The following is a 25129-nucleotide window of genomic DNA, read 5'->3' on the forward strand; positions in this document are numbered from 1 at the left end:
AAAGACTTCTGATACAAGCCAGTTCCAAACAGCCATACTTCAGACCAATGGGGCATACAATACCTTCACACCTGCCACCAAAACCATTTGTTAAGGTGAAACTTGCCAGCTAGGCAGTCTGGTATTCCTGTAGGGGTTGATTGAGAGAGTTCTGCAGAGAAACACTTGCCAAACTTGTTTTAGGCACTTCCCCCAACCCTATTGCAAAATTACAAAGAACTGGTTCTTAACCATCAAACCATTGCTGTTCTTATTAATGTTAGACATTAGTGTTATAAGTTACAAATAAAGACATACAAAATATTTATCAATTTATATGCCAAATTTCACACCACAACAGATAGAAATGTGTAAGAAATCATACAAAAAAATTTGTATCTGTTGACAAATTACTACCAGTGTCTTACCGGGGAACTGTCCACTACTACTGTAGAGCTGTGAAGCTCTAATTCTGCATATTCTAACAACATCTGGAGAAGATAACCACAGGGGCCCAAGGAGTACTTTTGGATTTCCCAATAGATAGATAGATAGATAGATAGATACTTTATTAATCCCAAGGGGAAATTCACATACTCCAGCAGCAGCATACTGATACAAAAAACAATATTAAATTAAAGATTGATAATAATGCAGGTAAAAACAGACAATAACTTTGTATAATGTTAACATTTACCCCCCCCCAGGTGGAATTGAAGAGTCGCCTAGTTTGGGGGAGGAACGAGCTTCTCAGTCTGTCAGTGGAGCAGGACAGTGACAGCAGTCTGTCGCTGAAGCTGCTCTTCTGTCTGGAGATGACATTGTTTAGTGGATGCAGTGGATTCTCCATAATTGATAGGAGCCTGCTGAGCGCCCGTCGCTCTGCCACAGATGTCAAGCTGTCCAGCTCCATGCCAACAATAGAGCCTGCCTTCCTCACCAGTTTGTCCAGGCGTGATGCGTCCTTCTTCTTAATGCTGCCTCCCCAGCACACCACCGCGTAGAAGAGGGCGCTCGCCACAACCGTCTGATAGAACATCTGCAGCATCTTCTTGCAGATGTTGAAGGACGCCAGCCTTCTAAGGAAGTATAACTGGCTCTGTCCTTTCTTACACAGAGCATCAGTATTGGCAGTCCAGTCTAATTTATCATCCAGCTGCACTCCCAGGTATTTATAGATATATATTTAATATTTATATATTAATATTGATATATTTAATTTATATATATATTAATATATATATTTAATATTTATATTTAATTTAATATATATATTCTAAATATCTAACTTTATAATGAAGATCTAGACAGCATTGCGCATATCCACTGCCATTGATCCTTTCACCAACTTATAGCATAAATAATCCGATATATTCAGTGAATTGTAAGGGAAGAACTAGAGCAAAAAGTCTGTTTATGCAGATTAAATGGAGCGTTCTATAACTGACCCACATTACAAGATAAAACCATAAAATACATGACTGTAGATGGTAGTAACACTGTAGCTAAATACTCCATGTAGTTGTACACAACTGAATTCCACCCTATTGACAAATACTTTGTGCATCAGAGTCTTAAATCCGGAGACTTACAGTAAGGTGGGTAATGGTTTTAATGTGCTTGATCTCATATTACAATATTATAATTCTATACTTTGTAAAATGTTACTGTAATAATGCTCTAACTCTTTTAATATATATTTACAGTAGTAAGAATACCACCTGGTATAATTGTAAAAAATACACTGATACAATACTACTTGATAGATATATTATTATGAAATAATGTATCAATGCATTACCTTTTATTTGCTTTGTACTGTTAGTTTTGAGCCTTTTGCTGGACTTGAATATTTTTAAAAAAGAATAGATGGGTTAAAAAAAGCCCTCATTCAAATTATTACTGATTCAATTTGTAATTGTTAAGAGAATCAATGGAGTACACCTAATTAGAAGCAACATTTTTTACTCATGGTGATAGACATCCGTGGCCAGAGCGCCAGTTCAAACACAGTGAAATAGGAGGCTCTCATACAGGATTGTGGGGTGTGAAGCTTTGAATGACGACTGCAGAGCTCTGACAGTCTGAGAGGGGTTGCAAATTGCAATCACCTTTGTGAGAGTTTGGTTTAATTTAAGTTAGTTTGAGTTACTAAAAATATGTCAGCTGTACCTCTATAAATATAGTTTTTTTTTAAAGTTTGATAGAAGCTAGAATTGTCTAGTTGTATAGTTGCTAATAATAATTGTTCAGTGTAATTTTTTTATGTACAATATGTATTTTATGCTGTATGAAGATGCCTCTGAATTATTTAATGCACTATGCCAATTGCTGTACTGTTAAGTTACTGAATATTCAGTAAGCAGAAGTAACGCTTGATGTCTGCAAAGTGTTAGGACTACCCACCCCCATAAAGTGTGTTAGAACGTATATTCAGCCTCTTCTTTCCTTGAGTTCCTTAATGCATAGGAACACACAAACATTCAGAACTGGACAACCCCAAAACACTTTATACAAATAAGGGGTCGGGAGAATGCAAAGAAGTGAAATAATTTACAAGTTATGAAAATAAGATATGGAAAGTTATTAAAACAGTTGTTAAAAGTGAAGCACAGGATTCACAAAATAAACAATAGCTGTCAAAGCAAGAATTTACACTAAAATCACAGCTTAAAGTCTGAAATAACATTTTAATCCTGGACACTTATTCTATTTCAAAATCTTAGTTCCAATATGGCTGATTTGTATTCAATAATTACTATTACTTACAATTTAAAGGTGATACCTGCCAGTTTACAGAAGTCATGTGACTTCTGAATATATACAGTATGGTACAGATAATGTCATGGGTCTAAAATTGTGTATAAGGCAAAATGTATGTAAGCTGTTAAAGGAATTATAAGCCTTATTCTTAAAAAACAAATAATTTTAGTTTGCAGTTTTTTATTTTCAATACTACATACAATACATCCCATTTGTATACAAGATTTTAAGATATAAAATTAAATTCCTTCACAAAAAATATGAATAAATTAACAGTTTACAAAATATTAAAAATAAGGAATACTTTTAAAAAAAGAAAAGCTAAATGAATTCACACATGAATTTGAAGCAGCAGGCCAAGTTTTCTTCTCAGTTTCCTTTGAGCAGTCTCATAAATTGTAACTTTTGAAATTTACAGGGGTGAAGCACATCCAAAACTTTCAATAGTTCCTGAGGGAAACAGCAACCTCAGGGAAAACATTTTAGTTTGGTGAAATTTAGAAACTCTCAAAACTTACATTGCATGACTGGAAATTATCAAATAAACAGACTGGACATTATTGAATAAACAAACTGCTTCTAGAAAAGAAACATTTAACAATCTGTTAAAAAATTAATTATTGTGAAAATAGAGTGATTTTTTTCAATGAATGTTAAAAATTATATACTGTATATGAAAGAGAGATGTATCAGCCAATCATGTCTTCATTTTACATTGATTTGGAGAATTAACATTGTTAAAATGTCTGTATCTTTTTCTGTGCATTACAGTATGTATTACAAAATCAGTCTTTAGAAAACTTGGCCATAATTATAACTTTGTTCATTTGGAAGATAAGACCTTGTATAAAACAATTCTTTAGAAATAAAAAGCAGAGGAGACAGCAGGGTTCAGCATTAGCATTGGTTTGCAATATACCTGTACATATTAGGAAATTATAAAAGGTAAAAAGAGATATATATTTGTACCAGCCTTTTGAGCCTAAGAGAGAAAATTAGGTTCTAATTCCTTCCTGTATGCTTTGCGCTACTTTACTGATAAATACGTCCAACTTCATAGATACTCAGTGGTTTAATACTCACTTAAAATACAATATTAAAACTTCTGAATCACACCCTTAAAAGACAACACTTAATATATGGAATGTGGTTGGTATTAGAACCTTTACAGATCTGTATATTGTTAATAGATTATTATAACTGTGAATCAAATATAATCTTTCATCAACATATTTCTTTTGCTATACAGTTAGGTCCATAAATATTTGGACAGAGACAACTTTTTTCTCATTTTGGTTCTGTACATTACCACAATGAATTTTAAATGAAACAGCTCAGATGCAGTTGAAATGTAGACTTTCAGCTTTAATTCAGTGGGGTGAACCAAACGATTGCATAAAAATGTGAGGCAACTAAAGCATTTTTTTAACACAATCCCTTCATTTCAGGGGCTCAAAAGTAATTGGACAAATTAAATAACTGGAAATAAATGTTCATTTCTAATACTTGGTTGAAAACCCTTTGCTGGCAATGACAGCCTGAAGTCTTGAACTCATGGACATCACCAGATGCTGGGTTTCCTCCTTTTTAATGCTCTGCCAGGCCTTTACTGCAGTGGCTTTCAGTTGCTGTTTGTTTGTGGACCTTTCTGTCTGAAGTTTAGTCTTCAACAAGTGAAATGCATGCTCAGTTGGATTAAGATCAGGTGACTGACTTGGCCATTCAAGAATTTTCCACTTCTTTGCTTTAATAAACTCCTGGGTTGCTTTGGCTGTATGTTTTGGGTCATTGTCCATCTGTATCATGACATGCCGCCCAATCAATTTGACTGCATTTAGCTGGATTTGAGCAGACAGTATGTCTCTGAACACCTCAGAATTCATTCGGCTGCTTCTGTCCTGTGTCACATCATCAATAAACACTAGTGTCCCAGTGCCACCGGCAGCCATGCAACCCAAGCCATCACACTGCCTCCACCGTGTTTTACAGATGATGTGGTATGCTTTGGATAATGAGCTGTTCCACACCTTCTCAATACTTTTTTCTTGCCATCATTCTGGTAGAGGTTGATCTTGGTTTCATCTGTCCAAAGAATGTTTTTCCAGAACTGTGCTGGCTTTTTTAGATGATCTTTAACAAAGTCCAATCTAGCCTTTCTATTCTTGAGGCTTATGAGTGGCTTGCACCTTGCAGTGCACCCTCTGTATTTACTTTCATGCAGTCTTCTCTTTATGGTAGACTTGGATATCGATGCGCCTACCCCCTGGAGAGTGTTGTTCACTTGGTTGGCTGTTGTGAAGGGGTTTCTCTTCACCATGGAAATGATTCTGTGATCATCCACCACTGTTGTCTTCCGTGGACGTCCAGGTCTTTTTGCGTTGCTGAGTTCACCAGTGCTTGCTTTCTTTCTCAGGATGTACCAAATTGTAGATTTTGCCACTCGTAATATTGTAGCAATTTCTCGGATGGGTTTTTTCTGTTTTCGCAGCTTAAGGATGGCTCACATTTTTATGCAATCGTTTTGTTCACCCCACTGAATTAAAGCTGAAAGTCTGCACTTCAACTGCATCGGAGTTGTTTCATTTAAAATTCATTGTGGTAATGTACAGAAACAAAATTAGAAAAAAAGTTGTCTCTGTCCAAATATTTATGGACCTAACTGTACATCCATTACAGACATTGCCTTCTTTCAATACTTTCTGAAAAAATTATATTTTACAGCTGCAATAAAATTATAGCTAGTGTCTGGAGGCTAGTATAGTGCTTTCAAAAGTATGAACTGTTAAATAATCTGAGACAGGATTTGGAATTAAATTTTTAAATGAGATTTTCAGGTCATGAATGGAAGGCAATTCTTAATAGAATATACTCTTCCTCTATCTGGGAGAAATATGATCTAATCCAACTCAAACTTTTACAATAATTTTTTGCATTTTGATAGTCTTGGAACCACAATGATCCCTAATCCACTTAAGTACCAGTGTGGGGTATTACACACAAGGACTTTAATGCTTAATGAGCAATCTGTTGTAGTACCTACACTACACTGCTAGCAGACAGTATTTTCTTGCTCAGATGGAAAAATCCTAAACCACCTACTATTAAACAAAGGGTAAATTATTTATTTTTGTTTAAAATTAGGAGAAAGTAAAGTTTACTCAACAAAGAACGGTTTAAACTAAACGTTCCTGAGTGACACTTTTACTTCTTTGAGTGTTAACATCCTATGAATCCTCCTTTCTTTCCTTGTTCTCTGAAAGTGTAGGGAAAGGTTATGTAATTAATCAAGACACCATGGGCCTTTTAAGTACAACTCAAATTTATTTTTAATAAATTTGCAAAAACCTCAAGTAAACTTTTTTCACGTTGTCATTATGGGGTGTTGTGTGCAGAATTCTGAGGAAAAAAATGAATTTAATCTATTTTGGAATAAGGCTGTAACATAACAAAAGGTGGAAAAAGTGATGCGCTGTGAATACTTTCTGGATGCACTGTATATATTTATAAGAGCGTTGTACAATATTAACTGTTCTTACAAGTCCAAAGAGGTTATGCTACAGGTCCAAAGAGGTTACGGTTATGCTCAAGCTTTGTAACACACTGTTGAGGCCTCATTTGGAGTACTGTGCTCAGTTTTAGTATCCTGGCTACAAAAAAGACATAAAAGTGCGGGGAAGAGTGACCAGGTTGATTCCAGGGCTACAGTGGATGAATTACAAGGAAAGATTAAAAGCTGAACTGAGCCTTTTCACTTTGAGCTAATGAAGATTAAGAGGTGACATGATGGAAGTGTTAGTAAGGGAATTAATATAGTCATTTTTAAGAACACGGGGACACATTTGGAAACTTGTTAACCATTCATTTTGCACAAGCATTAGGAAGTTTTTCTTTACACAGAGAACCATAGACACTTGGAATAACTTACTAAGTACTGTGATAGACAGTTGGACTTTAGGAACTTTCAAAACATCAAATAATAGGGTGACCCTACAACGACCTAAAGCAGAAGGTGGCATGGCTCTACCTAACTTTCAATTTTATTATTGGGCAACAAATATATAAGCTATAAAAACCTGGACATTGACACAAATAGACGAACACACACTGGCTTGGTCTACTTACTTCTTTATATTCCTTGCTTTGTGCCCCAATAAATAAAAGTTATTGTCAATATATTAACAACCTAATTGTCCTTCATTCACTCAGAATATGGAACAAATATAGGAAGCAGTTCAAGATAGAGAAGCTTTTATTTGTGACACCTCTACATGATAACCACCTTTTTCAACCCTTTCAAATTTATACAGTTTTTAATGTTTGGAAAATGTACGGAATTAAATCACTTAGAGATTTGTACACAGGTAATGTCCTTGCATCCTACGAGCAATTACTCTCCAAATTTAGCTTCCCATCAACACAATTTTCCCACTATCTCCAAATCAAAAACTTTACTAATCAAAATCTGCCTAATTTTCCTCACCTCCCACTTATTTTTATTCTAGAAGAAATATTGATCACTCTTAAGGACTCAGACAGCATCTCTATAATATATAAAAACATTTTAAAGTCTCTTCCTTTCAAAGATCCCAGTGTACAGTGGGGGAAAAAACTAAGTTTACTCAACATTTCAGGAGAGGAGTGGAAGGCAGCCATGCATAGAATTCATTCTAGCTCAGTATGTGCAAAGCATACAATTATTCAGCTTAAAATCATTTATCAAGCACATCTATCTCATTTAAAATTGTTCAAAATGTTTCCAGGGCAAGATCCAACCTGCGAACATTGCAGTCGAGTTCCAGCCTCACTGGGTCACATGTTTTGGGCCTGCGCCAAATTAACATCATTCTGGACCAAAATTTTTAAATACCTGTCTGTCTGTCTGCTCATCATCTGCCAAAGTATCAGTGAATTCATATTTTGTATAACTCTTGGGTATTATTCTCAATTTTTATTGATTTTAGTAAGTTAATATGTAATAATATGAAATGTAAGCAATCTGACATTAAACATTATTCTCATTTAGTACTAGGTTGTTTTGCTTGTGATAAGAAAAAAATATTCTCATATGAATATTGAACATTTGACCCTAGGTAAATATTTCAAGGCAAAAACAACTAGAAACTGCAAGGTTTTATACAGTATGTTTATTATTTTAATTTATTAATTATTGCAGACATAGTCAGAGTTGTTGCCCTGGGACATGTTAAAGATTAATATTTCCTGTTAGTTATAGTTCATATCTTCAGATATGGATCTGGATTTGTCATGTCCTAACACAACTGTGGTGAAGATTGAAATATTCTGTCTATGTCGTGTGAGATTTGGCAATGTTCATTTGGCTTCACTTATTTTCAGATATGCCCATTTCTAAACTCACTAGCTATAGTCTTACAGAATATACTCATCCATTCTTAAAGTTGGTTACAAACATACAGAAGTCTATTATATTTATTATTATGTACTGTAGTGATTTCTAATAAATGACATAATCAACTACACTCAGTTGATTTTTATTTTGCTTAGAGTTGTTACAGTTAGGAACTATCCATAAAAGCCCAGGCGGGCAATATTAAGTAAATGAGTGGCAGATAGCAAAGGTCCTAAATGCCGTAGGTCATTACAATATTTGTCAGAGTTGATGGAAGATTCTTAAATTCAAAATAGGTAACAAAATAAAAGTTGTAATCTAGAGGTTCTTTATCAGAAGAGTGTTCATAAACATAATGTTTTCTTACCCTTGCATTATTTTTCAACAAACTTCATACACATGTCATACCATGCAGGGATTTTTTACAGTTTAACCTCCATGACATCTAGCAGCACCCATGAAAAATCACTGGTCCAATCACAACAGTTATAGCATAACCAAAATAATGGCTAAAAATAGAAAACAAAACAAATAAAAGCACAAAAACTGAGCATTGTTTGTGTAATCATGATAGCAAGAAACTGTAAACAAGAATGCAGTGAAAGCAGTACAGATAATAACTTCAGTTCAAAAATAATTCTAGCTCAAGATAAATTCAACTTAAACTAGTGAGACATTGGTGAAAGTCTACAAGTATTTTGTATCATTATTTAAAGTAAATTATAAGGAGTGGAACAGGTTGTTGATTTAAAAGTGTGAATTTGGCCATCAAGTGCTCTGTACATAAAAAATCAGAAATACTTTCAATTCCATATTTGAAAGACTTTGTCACGCATTTTTATTTTTGGTCCACCTTGTAAATATGTATAATTTACATAAATCCATAGTTGTTTTTTGTACATTCTTCAATGTTTTATGCTGTAAAATACAGTAGGTATATATACTGGAGAAACTGGTTTAGGGTTAAAATTTATTGACAAACATAGAAAGCATAAGACATTCTATTATTTTCATATTTTCATATACTAACAAAAAGGTATTGTTTCCACAGAGAGACCCAGCAATGCCGACCAGCTTGAATGGATCCTGCTCAAAGGCATTTTTAGTGTGCGTAAGGGAAAGACTCAGCTTCACAAATGGGCAGAGCGACAGGTTATACTTTGTGGGACTTGCCTCATTGTAGCCTCTGTTAAGGAAAGTTTCTCAGGAAAGATGCACATTTTGCCTCTGGTTGGTGGGAAGGTAAGATTCAAATTAAATTCAGTTTATTTTTGTGTAGCAGTCTTCTTTAAGTGCAGGCACAGTGTGCTGTGACAAGTTAACAGTTAGATTCAAATACAGACTTTGCTAATTACAGTACTAATTACATAATGAATGCACATAAAACAAAGATTTGCTTAAACAGACAGTAAAATAAGGTAGTTTGAAGCTGAATAACACAAATGGAGCACAGCATTACCTGTCTATTAGTTTATTGTTATGACCAGTGACAATGTAGAAGGAAAAACAAAATCTCAAGTCAGGACAAAGTCATATGAAGTTACAGTCTTGGAGTCTGGCCATCCCATCCTGGGCATTCTACAGTAGTCTCTGCTGGGCCATCTAATCTGGCAACAAAATGTTTTCATCCATTGATTACAGTGTATCCAGTATCTCAGATGTCTTTCCATGGGCAGGAAAACAGCTTGACAGTTCATAATTATCAAATTTAATAAAAGGATACTGTAAGTGTCTGTGTGTCTTTCTGTATGTCCATCCTGTTGCTATGTCTTCGGTCATTCCGAAAGATGGAGCATCACAAACATTTTTAGTAAGATAATGCATTTCATTTGATATTCCAGTAGCTGGCACATCCCAAACATTAAAACTGCTTTTACGAATCCCATACCACATGACACAGAATAGAGATATACACATTGCATGGTGCATTGCAAACGTTAATGCTGTGGTCTACATTGATTACTTAGATTTCAGTTCTTGCACAGGTGTCTAACAAACGAGTTACAATATGCACAGGTAAACAGCAGTTTGAATCAGGGTATTCTAGATTAAAGTAGTGAGTCTTCGTGTTGATTTTAAAATACTGAGATTGAAGATACATCTCTTTATATATGTATGCAGATCATTTCATAGCTTTGGGGCTCTCAAACTAAAAGCCCAATCCCTGCTATTTTATTAATCCTCAGAATCCTTTGTAGTCTGGCATCTTGAGATGTACTTCCATGAGTACTCTAATTTGACCGGGATGAGTTACCGTGTGCTTTAATCACTTTTTGCTTTAGGGGAGCTACTATGTCCAAATCCTTTTTCAAAGCCACATTATACAGTAAGTAGATGTCAGCTTATCTAGATTGTTTTCGTGAGTAAGAGGAATTCAATAAAATTGCATTGTCAATGATGTTAAGTGAGTGTTGTACTTAGCTGTCAATTTTCCAAAAAAAATATTATAAATAATTTGTCAGTGCTGCTTCAGAACTGGTTCTCAGGTACAGAGGCCAGGGGTCAAATCCTAATTGGGTAACTGTTAGCGTGGAGTTTGCATGTTTTGCCTGTGAGTACTGAAATTTTTCTCAGAGTCCTCCAGGTTTCCTCCCATATCCCAAGAATATGTGTGCTAAGTTAATGGGCAGCCCTAAACTGGTCCAGGAAAATACTGTATGTGCATATGTGTGAGTTTACCCTGTCCGGTATTGGTACCAGAATTGTGCTCAGTGCTGCCAGGATAGGCTCTGGCCACACTGTGGGTTAGAAAATAGGTGAAAGGATTTTTCAATGTAATTGTTCCTTACTGAGAAAATTAAAATTTCAGAACGAGCTAATGGTTAGGATGCTGCGGGAAAATCAAAATGTCACTGTTCACAGCAAAACAGCTAAGGAAGCTTCCCTAGAAACAGAATTTTGTTTCTGTAGCTTAGCAATTTTAGGTTTGCTTGTTTGTACTACAGTGGAAGGTGCAGTCTTCAGATGAACAATTTTCTAATGGGAGAATTAGAATCCACTATATTAGCAGGTGATTAAAAAAGAATTCTGGGATTTCAGTTTAATATATCTGTACATAATCTGTCAGTGACTTGGATATTTTCTGGTATCCATCCCATGACTTGTGTTTTTCCAACGACCTTGGGGTGGGAAAGGTACACATTGAATAAAATCCAGGAACTGAACTAATAGCTTTGTGGTTTACAATATCTTGACCATTAGGTAATTAATGAGTAATTCAAAACTGACGAAAAAAGCTTGTGCTTGAGGTCCAGCAGAACTAAACATAAAGCAATGCATTCTTCTTTTTACTTCTTCCATCAATTAAGCAATACTGGATGGCAACTTTAAAGATTCTGTAGATCTTTCTAATACAGTTATATGGAAACACATCCATCATAAAATGGCAATTCAATGGCATAAACCTAACTCTTTGGGGACTGAGGTAAGGCATATAATGAGAACATCATCACACCAGTATATACATTAGCTATCACAGATACTGATAGAAAAGGCATAAAAACAAAGTTTTAAAATGTTCAAATACAAGCAACTGTCCACAGTCAATGCGTCTCAGTTAATTATAGTATAAATATCTGTAAGATCCGGCTTGTAGCGAGACAGTGTCGTGGCCTAACCTACACAATGAATACTGTGTACAGGTGGTTGAAAAGCACAAGTCAGAGGATGGATACAAGAAAATGTCCCAACTCAGTGAATATCCCTTAAAGATCAGTTAAATCAGTCATTAAGAAATGAAAAGAGTATGGGATATCTGTAAATCTGCCTATGGTGGGCAATCCACAAAAACTGAGTGGTTGTGTTAGAAGAAGACTAGTGAGGGAGATTATCTGAGAACTCTGAATGAGTGACAAGCTACAATGGATCAGATGGGAAAGACTGTGCATGGAACAATTGTTGTCCGGTTACTTGTCCAGTTGCAAATTTACAGGAGAATAGAAAAGAAAGAATGCTGTAAAAAAAGGCACATGATTTCTCAGTTACAGTTTGCCATAAGGCACATGGGAGATTCTGAAAATCAGCTGGAAGAAGATACTCAAGTATTGCACATTATCAAAACACATCATTCACACTGAGAAGCATGGTGGTGGCAGCATCATCCTATGGGGGTGTTTCTTTGCAGTAGGTCCTGAAAGGTTTCTGAAGATAGCGGGTAAAATTAATGTAGCAAAATATTGGGAAATCCAGGAGGGAATCTGCACCTTGGGAAAAGGTTTGTTTTCCAGCAAAACGATGGCCCTAAGCATGAAACTAAAGCCACATAGGAATGGCTTGAAAACTCCAATGTTAATGTCTCAGAGTGGCTGAATAAAATCCAAATCTCAATTCAACTGATAATTTGTGGTCGGACTTGAAAAAGGGTTTCAAGTCTTTATCCCCATGCATCAGTTTTGCAAAGAAGAATGGGGACAAATTATAGTGTCCAAACACGTAAAACTGACAGAGACCCACCTACATAGACTCAAAGCTGTAACTGCTGCAAAGAGAGAATTTACTAAATACTGACTTGAAGGTGGGTGAATACTTATGTGATCAATTCAATTGTTTTCTACATTTGTAATTAATTTAGAGCACTTTGTTCAACAATAAAACGTGAAAAACTCCAAGAGGGTGAATACTCTTTATAGGCACTGTAAAGCATTGAAAAACCTCATGAATTTTCCTAGAAAACACCAATTTGGGTCCATATTAACAACTTATAACTCAGAGAATTTTTTGAAGGCCCTCTATTTATTATTTAAGCAAACTTTTTTTCTCATTTCACATTATGGAGATAATAATAAGGGGTTTAAAGCCTTCTAGAACAGACATATTAAAAATGTCAAAACATTAAGTATTATGAGTAATAATTTGATGGTTTTGTACACTGGATGTCTTAAATATTTAATCTTCATAAAGGTTATTTTAACTGCAGAAAGCATTGGTAACTAATGCAGTTGCTGTTGATACTGATCATTAAATGGTTCCTTTTAGAACCATGTTCCTGCAAAATGGCTATAAATCAAAATAAAACCATTCTAGGAAGACTGTTGTTCTGTGTGGGGGTAGCTTCTTATTATATTAGCATATTTGAAATAGCTAAAATCAACTAAAGTTATCAATTGACAATATTACAGATTTTTTTTAACAGGTGGAAAAAGTTAAAAGGAGACTACATTGCCTTATGTTTAGTTCTGCTGGGCCTCAAGCACAAGCTTATTTTGTCAATTTTGATTCACTTGTTGATTACCAGAGGTGGTATCGGCAGGCTTCTAAGGTAAGAAATTCTGTTAATTTTTTTTTTCTTACAATACAGCATTACCTTCAATTTATCAGACAAATTAGGAGGAGATTGCAGAATGTGACAATGAGTATATGAGACCAAACATTTATTGAATAGCAAATGACAGATTTTGAAACATAACACCATATTTATTTAAATGAAAATGATTAATTTCACTATATATTAAACATTATGCATTTGAATATAAGAGGAATTTACCCAAACTCTTTTAACATAAAAAACATTTGCAGAAGATGAATACCTATGCTCCTCGTATGTGTTTAATGTCAGTCAACTTTCTCTTGATGTGCTAGAGATTTTGCTTCAGATTTCAACTCTGTTCCCCACCTATTTACACCAGAAGAACACTGTTACAAATAACATTTAAATACAGTATCTTTCAGTGATGATTTCTTTATTTCATATATTTTATATTTAGAGTATCTGCATCACTCATTCAAATAATATTTTTAACTGATCTTTTGTTTTGTTTTCCACCTACCATATGTAACAGATACCACCCTTTTTGTTTTTTCAATTATTGCTAACTTTCTTTCTACACTCAATTGATTTCATTTTATAGAAAAGTCAATCAATAGATGTAGCTACAAAGTATTAAGATGGTTACCTAAACAACTAATAGCTGCATAAGATGGCATCAAAAAGTTTTTCGAACTGTACCTTTAGATTTTAACTCTTTTCCCTAGCAATTCACTGATTACCTTTTTAGGTTTAGTTGATGTAGTGCCAAGTTCCTCAATTTCATGAATTATCTTGTATTTTAAAGTATTTCCATAAAATTAATAAGTAACATTTGCATTAGGAAATCCTGCAATGGAATATCCTTCAGGCTAATGCTGATTTCAGGAATTAGTAATTTGTTGCGCTGAGGATCTAAATGCAAGACTTTGAAACATCAAACTCTGTTTGATTATTGACAAACCAGAAAACAAATTGGAATGATTCCAGTGACATTTAACATTATTTTCTGTATAGTGAAAGAATGTGAGCAGTCTTATTATTGAGCAGAGTTATTATTGTCTACAGAACAGACAACAATTCACAACAGGGCATCAACATTCAGTGTCAATATAGGCACTTGGCGATGACTTTCCACAGCCATTCATGGCCTGACGGATGCCATGGAGGAAGGTGAATAGTGAAGTGAAGAGCATAACCTGTCTCTTTTTAAAATGGTTGAATCTCATTACAGTGGTTTGCTTTTTGCTTTTTTCCTTCTTTAAACAACATTGATACACTATTTTTCAATATGAGTGTAATCTCAACACACAGATCTATATCCAGTAACATTTCTGGCTTTGAAAATGAATATATATGGTAAGTTTTAAGACTTTTTTAACAATGTATTCAATGCTTCATTTTAAAATGTAATTTCCTATAGCATATTAATAATACACCATGATTGTGAAGAAAAAACATTTTCCTGAAAAATGCTAATACTAATTAATCCTTTAATGTAAATTGTGACTTGTCGAGTGATAGTGTTTTTTAGGGATTTTGTTCCAAATTTCTAAGTGAAAAGAAGTTTGCATAAAGTAACATATTTCTGTATATTTTAATGCACAATTACTCATTATTTGATGAATTTTATAGATTGAAAAACTATAGTGAATGGGTCATGTGGAAATGATAATGTGGATGATATTCAATTATTGAAAGCACCAGGGTCTCATTTATAAAACTGTGCATGAATTCAGGGTTAAAAGTATGCATACGCCAAAAAAAATCTGTTTTATAAAACCGTGGCCCATACACATTTGTATGCAGTTTACTCCTTATAAAACACAATCGTCTTCATGTAATGTCAAACAACTAGGCTACTTGACGCTGCTACTTGAAGGACAGTAAAGCCCACAAGCCATCAGAATCCTCGAAGACTAACACAGTGAGGCCCGAGAAGAAATTGTGTCCAAATCAAACTGGAGAAGATTTTCAAGAGAATGACAACTTGTCCTCTCTTCAGGGTCGTACACAAATTAAACAACCTGATAAGAATAGGAAGAAACTGGCATCTGCAACAAAGAACTTGGTAACGGCCTCTCAGCACCCTAGATTTCAGCCCATTGTGAAGCTAACAAGGATTGATGCCATCATATCTCAAAGAGTGTACAATATAAATCCAATCCGCCAACAGTGTGTGGGAACATTTAAATACAAATTGAATTCTAAGGATAATGGAGGGATTCATGGGAGTAAGAAACCGTATCACTGTCCTGAAGAACCGTGATGTCCTTACCTTGATGGAGTGGAGGCCAGAGGTCCACATGACCATCATCATGAAGTTCTACCATGTGAAGCCTGAAAACCATGAGGACTGAGTGAGTTCATTTAAGTTAGGGGGACTGAGTGGTCTCATTTAAGTTAGTGGGACTGGGTGGTCTCGTGGCCTCAGAACCCCTGCAGATGTTGGTTTTTTTTTCTCCAGCCCTCTGCAGTTTTTGTTTGTTTGTTTTTTCTGTCCTCCTGGCCATCAGACCTCACTTTATTCTTTGTTAATTAGTGTTGCCTAATTTTATTTTTATATTTTTCTTTCTTCGTCCTGTAAAGCACTTTGAGCTACATCATGTGTATGAAAATGTGCTATAGAAATAAATGTTGTTGTTGTTGTTGTTGTATGAATAGGCAATAGGGCACGATATTTATAGATTTCTGTATGCAGGGAATCACACCAGTGTTTTTACTTTGCTTTGGTTTCTAATCCTGAGACAAGAAAACAGGTAGCTGATATATACAGTGCATCCGGAAAGTATTCACAGCGCATCACTTTTTCCACCTTTTGTTATGTTACAGCCTTATTCCAAAATGGATTAAATTCATTTTTTTCCTCAGAATTCTACACACAACACCCCATAATGACAACGTGAAAAAAGTTTGAGATTTTTGCAAATTTATTAAAAATAAAAAAAACTAAGAAAGCACATGTACAGTACATAAGTATTCACAGCCTTTGCCATAAAGTTCAAAATTGAGCTCAGGTGCATCCTGTTTCCCCTGATCATCCTTGAGATGTTTCTGCAGCTTGATTGGAGTCCACCTGTGGTAAATTCAGTTGATTGGACATGATTTGGAAAGGCACACACCTGTCTATATAAGGTCCCACAGTTGACAGTTCATGTCAGAGCACAAACCAAGCATGAAGTCAAAGGAATTGTCTGTAGACCTCCATGACAGGATTGTCTCGAGGCACAAATCTGGGGAAAGTTACAGAAAAATTTCTGCTGTTTTGAAGGTCCCAATGAGCACAGTGGCCTCCATCATCCGTAAGTGGAAGAAGTTCGAAACCACCAGGACTCTTCCTAGAGCTGGCCGGCTATCTAAACTGAGCAATTGGGGGAGAAGGGCCTTAGTCAGGGAGGTGATCAAGAACCCGATGGTCACTCTGTCAGAGCTCCAGAGGTCTTCTGTGGAGAGAGGAGAACCTTCCATAAGGACAACCATCTCTGCAGCAATCCACCAATCAGGCCTGTATGGTAGAGTGGCCAGACGGAAGCCACTCCTTAGTAAAAGGCATATGGCAGCCCGCCTGGAGTTTGCCAAAAGGCACCTGAAGGACTCTCAGACCATGAGAAAGAATATTCTCTGGTCTGATGAGACAAATTTTGAACTCTTTGACGGGAATGCCAGGCGCGACATTTGGGGGAAACATGGCACCATCCCTACAGTGAAGCATGGTGGTGGCAGCATCATGCTGTGGGGATGTTTTTCAGCGGCAGGAACTGGGAGACTAGTCAGGATAAAGGGAAAGATGACTGCAGCAATGTACAGAGACATCCTGGATGAAAACCTGCCCCAGAGCGCTCTTGACCTCAGACTGGGGCGACGGTTCATCTTTCAGCAGGACAACGACCCTAAGCACATAGCCAAGATATCAAACGAGTGGCTTCAGGACAACTCTGTGAATGTCCTTGAGTGGCCTAGCCAGAGCTCAGACTTGAGTCCGATAGAACATCTCTGGAGAGATCTTAAAATGGCTGTGCACCGACGCTTCCCATCCAACCTGATGGAGCTTGAGAGGTGCTGCAAAGAGGAATGGGCAAAACTGGCCAAGGATAGGTGTGCCAAAATTGTGGCATCATATTCAAAAAGACTTGAGGCTGTAATTCCTGCCAAAGGTGCATCGACAAAGTATTGAGCAAAGGCTGTGAATACTTATGTACATGTGATTTCTCAGTTTTTTTATTTTTAATAAATTTGCAAAAACCTCAAGTAAACTTTTTTCACGTTGTCATTATGGGGTGTTGTGTGCAGAATTCTGAGGAAAATATCCATCCATCCATTTTCCAACCCGCTGAATCCGAACACAGGGTCACGGGGGTCTGCTGGAGCCAATCCCAGCCAACACAGGGCACAAGGCAGGAACCAATCCCGGGCAGGGTGCCAACCCACCACAGGACACACACAAACACACCCACACACCAAGCACACACTAGGGCCAATTTAGAATCGCCAATCCACCTAACCTGCATGTCTGGACTGTGGGAGGAAACCGGAGCGCCCGGAGGAAACCCACGCAGACACGGGGAGAACATGCAAACTCCACGCAGGGAGGACCCGGGAAGCGAACCCAGGTCCCCCAACTGCGAGGCAACAGCGCTACCCACTGCGCCACCGTGCCGCCCTGAGGAAAATAATGAATTTAATCCATTTTGGAATAAGGCTGTAACATAACAAAATGTGTAAAAAGTGATGTGCTGTGAATACTTTCCGGATGCACTGTATATTGACAAAAAATCAAAAATGTTTTTCAGTGCAAATAGCATTGGCCCTCTTAAAGGGAACTAAACCAGGAGTCCATCCATCCATCCATTGTCTCTCGCTTATCCGAGGTCGGGTCGCGGGGGCAGCAGCTTGAGCAGAGATGCCCAGACTTCCCTCTCCCCGGCCACTTCTTCTAGCTCTTCCGGGAGAATCCCAAGGTGTTCCCAGGCCAGTCGAAAGACATAGTCCCTCCAATGTGTCCTGGGTCTTCCCCGGGGCCTCCTCCCGGTTAGACGTGCCCGGAACACCTCACCAGGGAGGCGTCCAGGAGGCATCCTGATCAGATGCCCGAGCCACCTCATCTGACTCCTCTCGATGCGGAGGAGCAGCGGCTCTACTCTGAGCCCCTCCCGGATGACTGAGCTTCTCACCCTATCTTTAAGGGAAAGCCCAGACACCCTGCGGAGAAAACTCATTTCAGCCGCTTGTATTCGCGATCTCGTTCTTTCGGTCACTACCCATAGCTCATGACCATAGGTGAGGGTAGGAACATAGATCGACTGGTAAATTGAGAGCTTCGCCTTGCGGCTCAGCTCCTTTTTCACCACGACAGACCGATGCAGCACCCGCATTACTGCGGATGCCGCACCGATCCGCCTGTCGATCTCACGCTCCATTCTTCCCTCACTCGTGAACAAGACCCCAAGATACTTGAACTCCTCCACTTGGGGCAGGATCTCGCTACCAACCCTGAGAGGGCACTCCACCCTTTTCCGGCTGAGGACCATGGTCTCGGATTTGGAGGTGCTGATTCTCATCCCAGCCGCTTCACACTCGGCTGCGAACCGATCCAGAGAGAGCTGAAGATCACGGCCTGATGAAGCAAACAGGACAACATCATCTGCAAAAAGCAGTGACCCAATCCTGAGCCCACCAAACCGGACCCCCTCAACGCCCTGGCTGCGCCTAGAAATTCTGTCCATAAAAGTTATGAACAGAATCGGTGACAAAGGGCAGCCCTGGCGGAGTCCAACTCTCACTGGAAACGGGTTCGACTTACTGCCGGCAATGCGGACCAAGTTCTGGCACCGATCGTACAGGGACCGAACAGCCCTTATCAGGGGGGCCGGTACCCCATACTCTCGGAGTACCCCCCACAGGATTCCCCGAAGGACACGGTCGAATGCCTTTTCCAAGTCCACAAAACACATGTAGACTGGTTGGGCAAACTCCCATGCACCCTCCAGGACCCTGCTAAGGGTATAGAGCTGGTCCACTGTTCCGCGACCAGGACGAAAACCACACTGTTCCTCCTGAATCCGAGGCTCGACTATCCGACGGACCCTCCTCTCCAGGACCCCTGAATAGACTTTTCCAGGGAGGCTGAGGAGTGTGATCCCTCTGTAGTTGGAACACACCCTCCGATCCCCCTTCTTAAAGAGGGGCACTACCACCCCGGTCTGCCAATCCAGAGGCACTATCCCTGATGTCCATGCGATGTTGCAGAGGCGTGTCAACCAAGGCAGTCCTACAACATCCAGAGCCTTGAGGAACTCCGGGCGTATCTCATCCACCCCCGGGGCCCTGCCACCAAGGAGTTTTTTGACCACCTCGGTGACCTCAGTCCCAGAGATGGGGGAGCCCACCTCTGAGTCCCCAGGCTCTGCTTCCTCATTGGAAGGCATGTTAATGGGATTGAGGAGGTCTTCGAAGTACTCCCCCCACCGACCCACAACGTCCCGAGTCGAGGTCAGCAGCGCACCATCCCCACCATATACAGTGTTGACACTGCACTGCTTCCCCTTCCTGAGACACCGGATGGTGGACCAGAATCTCCTCGAAGCTGTCTGAAAGTCGTTCTCCATGGCCTCCCCAAACTCCTCCCACGCCCAAGTTTTTGCCTCAGCAACCACCAAAGCCGCATTCCGCTTGGCCTGCCGGTACCTATCAGCTGCCTCCAGGGTCCCACAGGACAAAAGGGTCCTGTAGGACTCCTTCTTCAGCTTGACAGCATCCTTCACCGCCGGTGTCCACCAACGGGTTCGGGGATTGCCGCCACGACAGGCACCGACCACCTTACGGCCACAGCTCCGGTCAGCTGCCTCAACAATAGAGGCACGGAACATGGCCCATTCGGACTCAATGTCCCCCACCTCCCTCGGGATGTGGTCGAAGTTCTGCCGGAGGTGGGAGTTGAAGCTACTTCTGACAGGTGGCTCTGCCAGACGTTCCCAGCAGACCCTCACAACACGTTTGGGCCTACCACGCCTGACCGGCATCCTCCCCCACCATCGAAGCCAACTCACCACTAGGTGGTGATCAGTTGACAGCTCAACTAAACCAGGAGTCTATACATCATATTTTCACTTTTGAGGTTTAACGTTTGTCACATTATAATATTGGGTTAGTGATGTGAATTATTATGCATGTGAATCATCATTTAGCTTGTTTGTTTGCATTTCTCTACTTTATCAGTGATGTTATAATTTCACACATTCTGCAAAATGTTGTGTATGGATGGGTCAGGGTTGCCATACATATACACACGTTCTTCTGTAGACGTTTCTTTTATAAATCTTGACTTTTTCTTGGAAAGTTGCTTATGCACCTTTCAGGGCCTTTTTTTTGTGTATGACATTTTTATAACCTAGGGATTGCCGGTATTCAGTCATGAAACAAGTCCTTATTCTGTGAAGTATTTTTTTTTAGTTTATATGTAGTGAAATATATTAAAAGTAAAGTTTCTTTGTGATGCTGACTCAGGTTAGCTCTAGAAATAGCCTGTACTATGTTTAGCTGCATTTCATTAACAAGCTGCAAAATCATTGCTTTGCTAAATTTCAGACATATTGCATCACTCACTTTATGAAAGTGATATATCAGAATTATAACATTTATTTATTTGGCTTTACATATTAATCATAGCATCTTCTGTTAAAATCAGTTTGTGTTTTTTTCACCAGATTCTTACTCCCTATTTTGCTTTAAGTGAAGGTCAGTGATATGGTTTGCATATATTGTAGCTAGAAATCCACAAAGGATGAGTCATGTATCTTAAAATAGGTTTTTATACATAAGCTTTCAACCTCTACCAGGAGTCATCATCAGAGGAAAATGTTAAGACATACAGGAATCAAAGGCAATATATAGCAGTGGAGGAAGGGGATAGGTGGGTTTAAGGGGTTGGTGGGGTGTGGTTTATAGGGTGTTGGTCATAAAGTCTTATTTAATATGTTAATGTTCTTCTTTTTAATGCCTTGTAAAATGATCAAGAGAGGCACAAAAAAGGGTTGGTGTTCCACCTCATACAGTATATTCAAAAAATCTCTGGGAAAAACCCAACTAACCCCTTTTCTGGCATATCACTTTCAGCCAAGCCCATTGACTGCTTCCCATGTGTTTGTGTATGACAGCCTGCATATGTTGGATTCATGTCCAAGTGTCTGTTAATGGTATTTTCATTTGATAGCCTCAATAGTGGAAGGACCAGGGGAGAAAACAGGCACAGGGCACTACCTCCCCTGGAGTGCTAGTTACCAGCCCCCCTGGGTTGCTAAAGCACCCCGGATTCCTACAGGGCATGCTGGGACTTGGAGTTTGTGGGCTTAGTCCTGTTGAGTTCCAGAGGTGCTGCCAGGGTGTGCTTCAGGAACTGGCAAGCCTTATTTTATCAGGTTTCTGCAACACCTGGGAGTACTTCTGAGAGTACTTCCAGATCATGCTTATGGGCCAACTAGAGTGCTCCTGAGGTGCAACATAAAAGGGACTGCTTCACTTTATTCGAGAAGGCAGAGTCGGGAGGTGGAGGTCAAAGGTTCAGGAGGAGTGGAGGCAGACTAAGAAAGTGGTAAGAAGGAAGAGAGATAAGAGAAGGCAAAGACACAGTGGACCTTATTATTATATTATGTGTGCTGCTTTATTACTGTAGTGTGTTGCTGTTGTGGGAAATGCTTGTGGAGAAAGCATTCCATATGAATAAAAGCCTGTGTGTGCTGAAGAACTTATGTCCTTGTCTGTTTGTGTTGGGTTTGGGGAGCTGGAGCACCCCCTGGTGGCCATAATATATATATATATATGTGGAACCTCGGTTTGCGAGTAACTTGGTTTACGAATGTTTTGCAAGACGAGCAAAAATTTTTAATAAATTTTGACTTGATAAACGAGCGAGCTCTTGCAGTACGAGTAGTATGTATACGCTTTGTCTGCTGAGCGTCATGTGATCACAACTGAGCTGATGGTTCTTCTCTCTCTCTCTCTGCGAGATTGTGGGCAATCGTCTGCTATTCTCCGTCTGAGTCGGCATGCCTCACTCATATAGTCAACATCCATACGAGCGTATAGTGTTTACTGCAGCATTAGCATTGTGACTGTGTGTGCGCGCGCGTGTGTGTGTGTGTATGTGCATGCACGCGCTCGTGTGTGTGTGTGTGCTCACGCGCGCGTGTGTGCTGTGACGTGTGAGTCCCCGTCTTGCACCCTAAAACACGAAGCTGAGTCTCAGTACTTTAGCAACACCAGCTTTATTCAGCTTGAAACAACAACAGCGCGGTTATTTATACACAGACACAGCAGTCAGGCAGGGCCCTGCACATTTATAATTTTCCTTGTTCCTTGTATCACCCATCGACGGCAGGCGCTTATAGCATGTCTGTGATCTTTTCGGATTCGCTTTTATGGTGAACTGCTACAGCGCTGGGAGACTGCAATTGCTTTGGGACGCTCTTCCGCGTGTCGTCCTGTTGGGTGCAATCCCACAAGAGTTTAGAAACTCACTCACACCAGCCATGATTCTTTTCAAAGGTAAAGTGCAGGTTAATTTGTTTTATGTATTTTTACTTTATATTTTGTATTAATCATCCATATTATTAACCGAGAATGGTAAACCGGATGGCATGGACGCAGGTACACGGCGATGGGACCATGAGACGTACTGCGCAGGCGTGTACAGCGCACGTCTCATACACCGCAAACGAAGTCGTATCCACCTCGCACGAAGGAGTCACGGCCCAAAAACAAAAGAGCTCAACTGACGTGAATGAGAAATGAAGCAACGACGCGCCCATAGCTAACGACTACCGACACGGCCACACAAAAAAGAGGATTCTGCGCTGCAGCCCAGATTCAAACAGAAGAGGCTATGGAGGCCCCACAGGTCCACAAAGATAGTACAGAAGGCGCGGGAAAGTACGAAAGGCAAAGGCGCCTACACAGCATAGTGAAACCCGACATAGTACGGAAGGCGCAAGCGTCACCGCCATATTGTGAGTGGCACTCCTGCGGAGTGAAGGCGCAGGCGTCACCGCCATATTGTGAGTGGCACTACTGTGGAGTGAAGTTAGGAATAATGTGCTGCTTGGGATTGTACAAACCGCTGAACCCTTTACACCAAATTCAAACACAATACAGCTCAATGATACAAACACGAGCCCACCTGGATAAGATCAATGTATGCAGGTGCCTACAACGCGCGTCTGAGACTGCGGAAGCAAAGCAGGCACGGGTTCAAAATGAACGCGGAAGCAAAGCAGGCACGGGTTCAAAACCAACGAGCTCGACTGACGGATATACAAATACGAGCCCGCCTGGATAAAATCAATGAACGCAGGCGCCTACAACGCACGTCTGAAATGCCGTGGGCAAAGCGGGCACGGCTCCAAAACGAACGAGCTCGACTAATGTATTTCGGGATACCCAACGCCGGGGGTAGGCGAGCGAAGCGAGCAAGGGGTGGAGCCCCCTTGTTTTTATATGAATAGTTTGGGGTTGTGGAACAAATCATCTGAGTTTCCATTATTTCTAATGGGGAAATTCACTTTGATATACGAGTGCTTTGGACTACGAGCACGTTTCCAGAACGAATTATGCTCGCAAACCAAGGTTCCACTATATATATATATATATATATATATATATATATCCATTATCCAACCCGCTGAATCCGAACACAGGGTCACGGGGGTCTGCTGGAGCCAATCCCAGCCAACACAGGGCACAAGGCAGGAAACCAATCCTGGGCAGGGGGCCAACCCACCGCAGGACACACACAAACACACCCACACACCAAGCACACACTAGGGCCAATTTAGAATCGCCAATCCACCTAACCTGCATGTCTTTGGACTGTGGGAGGAAACTGGAGCGCCCGGAGGAAACCCACGCAGACACGGGGAGAACATGCAAACTCCACGCAGGGAGGACCCGGGAAGCGAACCCAGGTCCCCAGATCTCCCAACTGCGAGGCAGCAGCGCTACCCACTGCGCCACCGTGCCGCCCTATATATATTATATATATATATATATATATATATATAATATATATATATATAATTATACATATGTATATATAATATATATACATATGTATATAGTATATATACATATGTGTATATATATATATATATATATACATATGTATATATATATATACATATGTATATATATATACATATGTGTATATATATATATATATATATATATATATACATATGTATAATATATATACTATATACATATGTATATATATATAATATACATATGTAATATATATATATATATATATATATATATATATATATATATATATATATATATATATATACATATGCGCGTATATATATATATATATATATTATATATATATATATATATATATATATATATATATACATATGTTTATATATATATATATATATATATATATATATATATATATATATATATATTACATATGTGTATATATATATATATATATATATATATATATATATATATATACACATATATATAAAATATGTAAATTCTTCTTGTATTTCCAGTACAAGAATACATTGTAAATAGGTCTCTCTTTCACCTTTGAATTTGCTTAAGAGTACGGTTACAATTTTTCACACATTTTCATTTTTGGCATTCATGCATATTTTATTTTTTGTTCATTGTTTTCATATTTTGGCCAACTGAAAAGAAACTGTTTTGTTCTAAATGTGGTACAATGAGGCAAAAGCAGTACTGTACTTCAGAATCACATTCATAAAAATATT

At 38.9% G+C, this 25129-nt stretch overlaps 1 protein-coding gene across 2 annotated transcripts in view; it reads left to right on the forward strand.

Moving 5' to 3' along the window:
• phlpp2 (PH domain and leucine rich repeat protein phosphatase 2) overlaps window positions 1–25129 on the forward strand; it is a 213412-nt gene that overhangs the window by 95271 nt on the left and 93012 nt on the right. For both annotated transcript variants that reach the window (XR_007935807.1, XM_028809782.2), the window contains exons 4-5: window positions 9162–9352; window positions 13242–13367. Coding sequence is in view for 1 of the 2 variants with exons in the window: in XM_028809782.2 (XP_028665615.2) it covers window positions 9162–9352; window positions 13242–13367 (317 nt within the window). In the remaining variant the exon portion in view is untranslated. The remainder of the gene's footprint in view (window positions 1–9161; window positions 9353–13241; window positions 13368–25129) is intronic.

This window comes from Erpetoichthys calabaricus, chromosome 9 (genome assembly GCF_900747795.2).
Source record: "Erpetoichthys calabaricus chromosome 9, fErpCal1.3, whole genome shotgun sequence".
Lineage (NCBI taxonomy): Eukaryota > Metazoa > Chordata > Cladistia > Polypteriformes > Polypteridae > Erpetoichthys > Erpetoichthys calabaricus.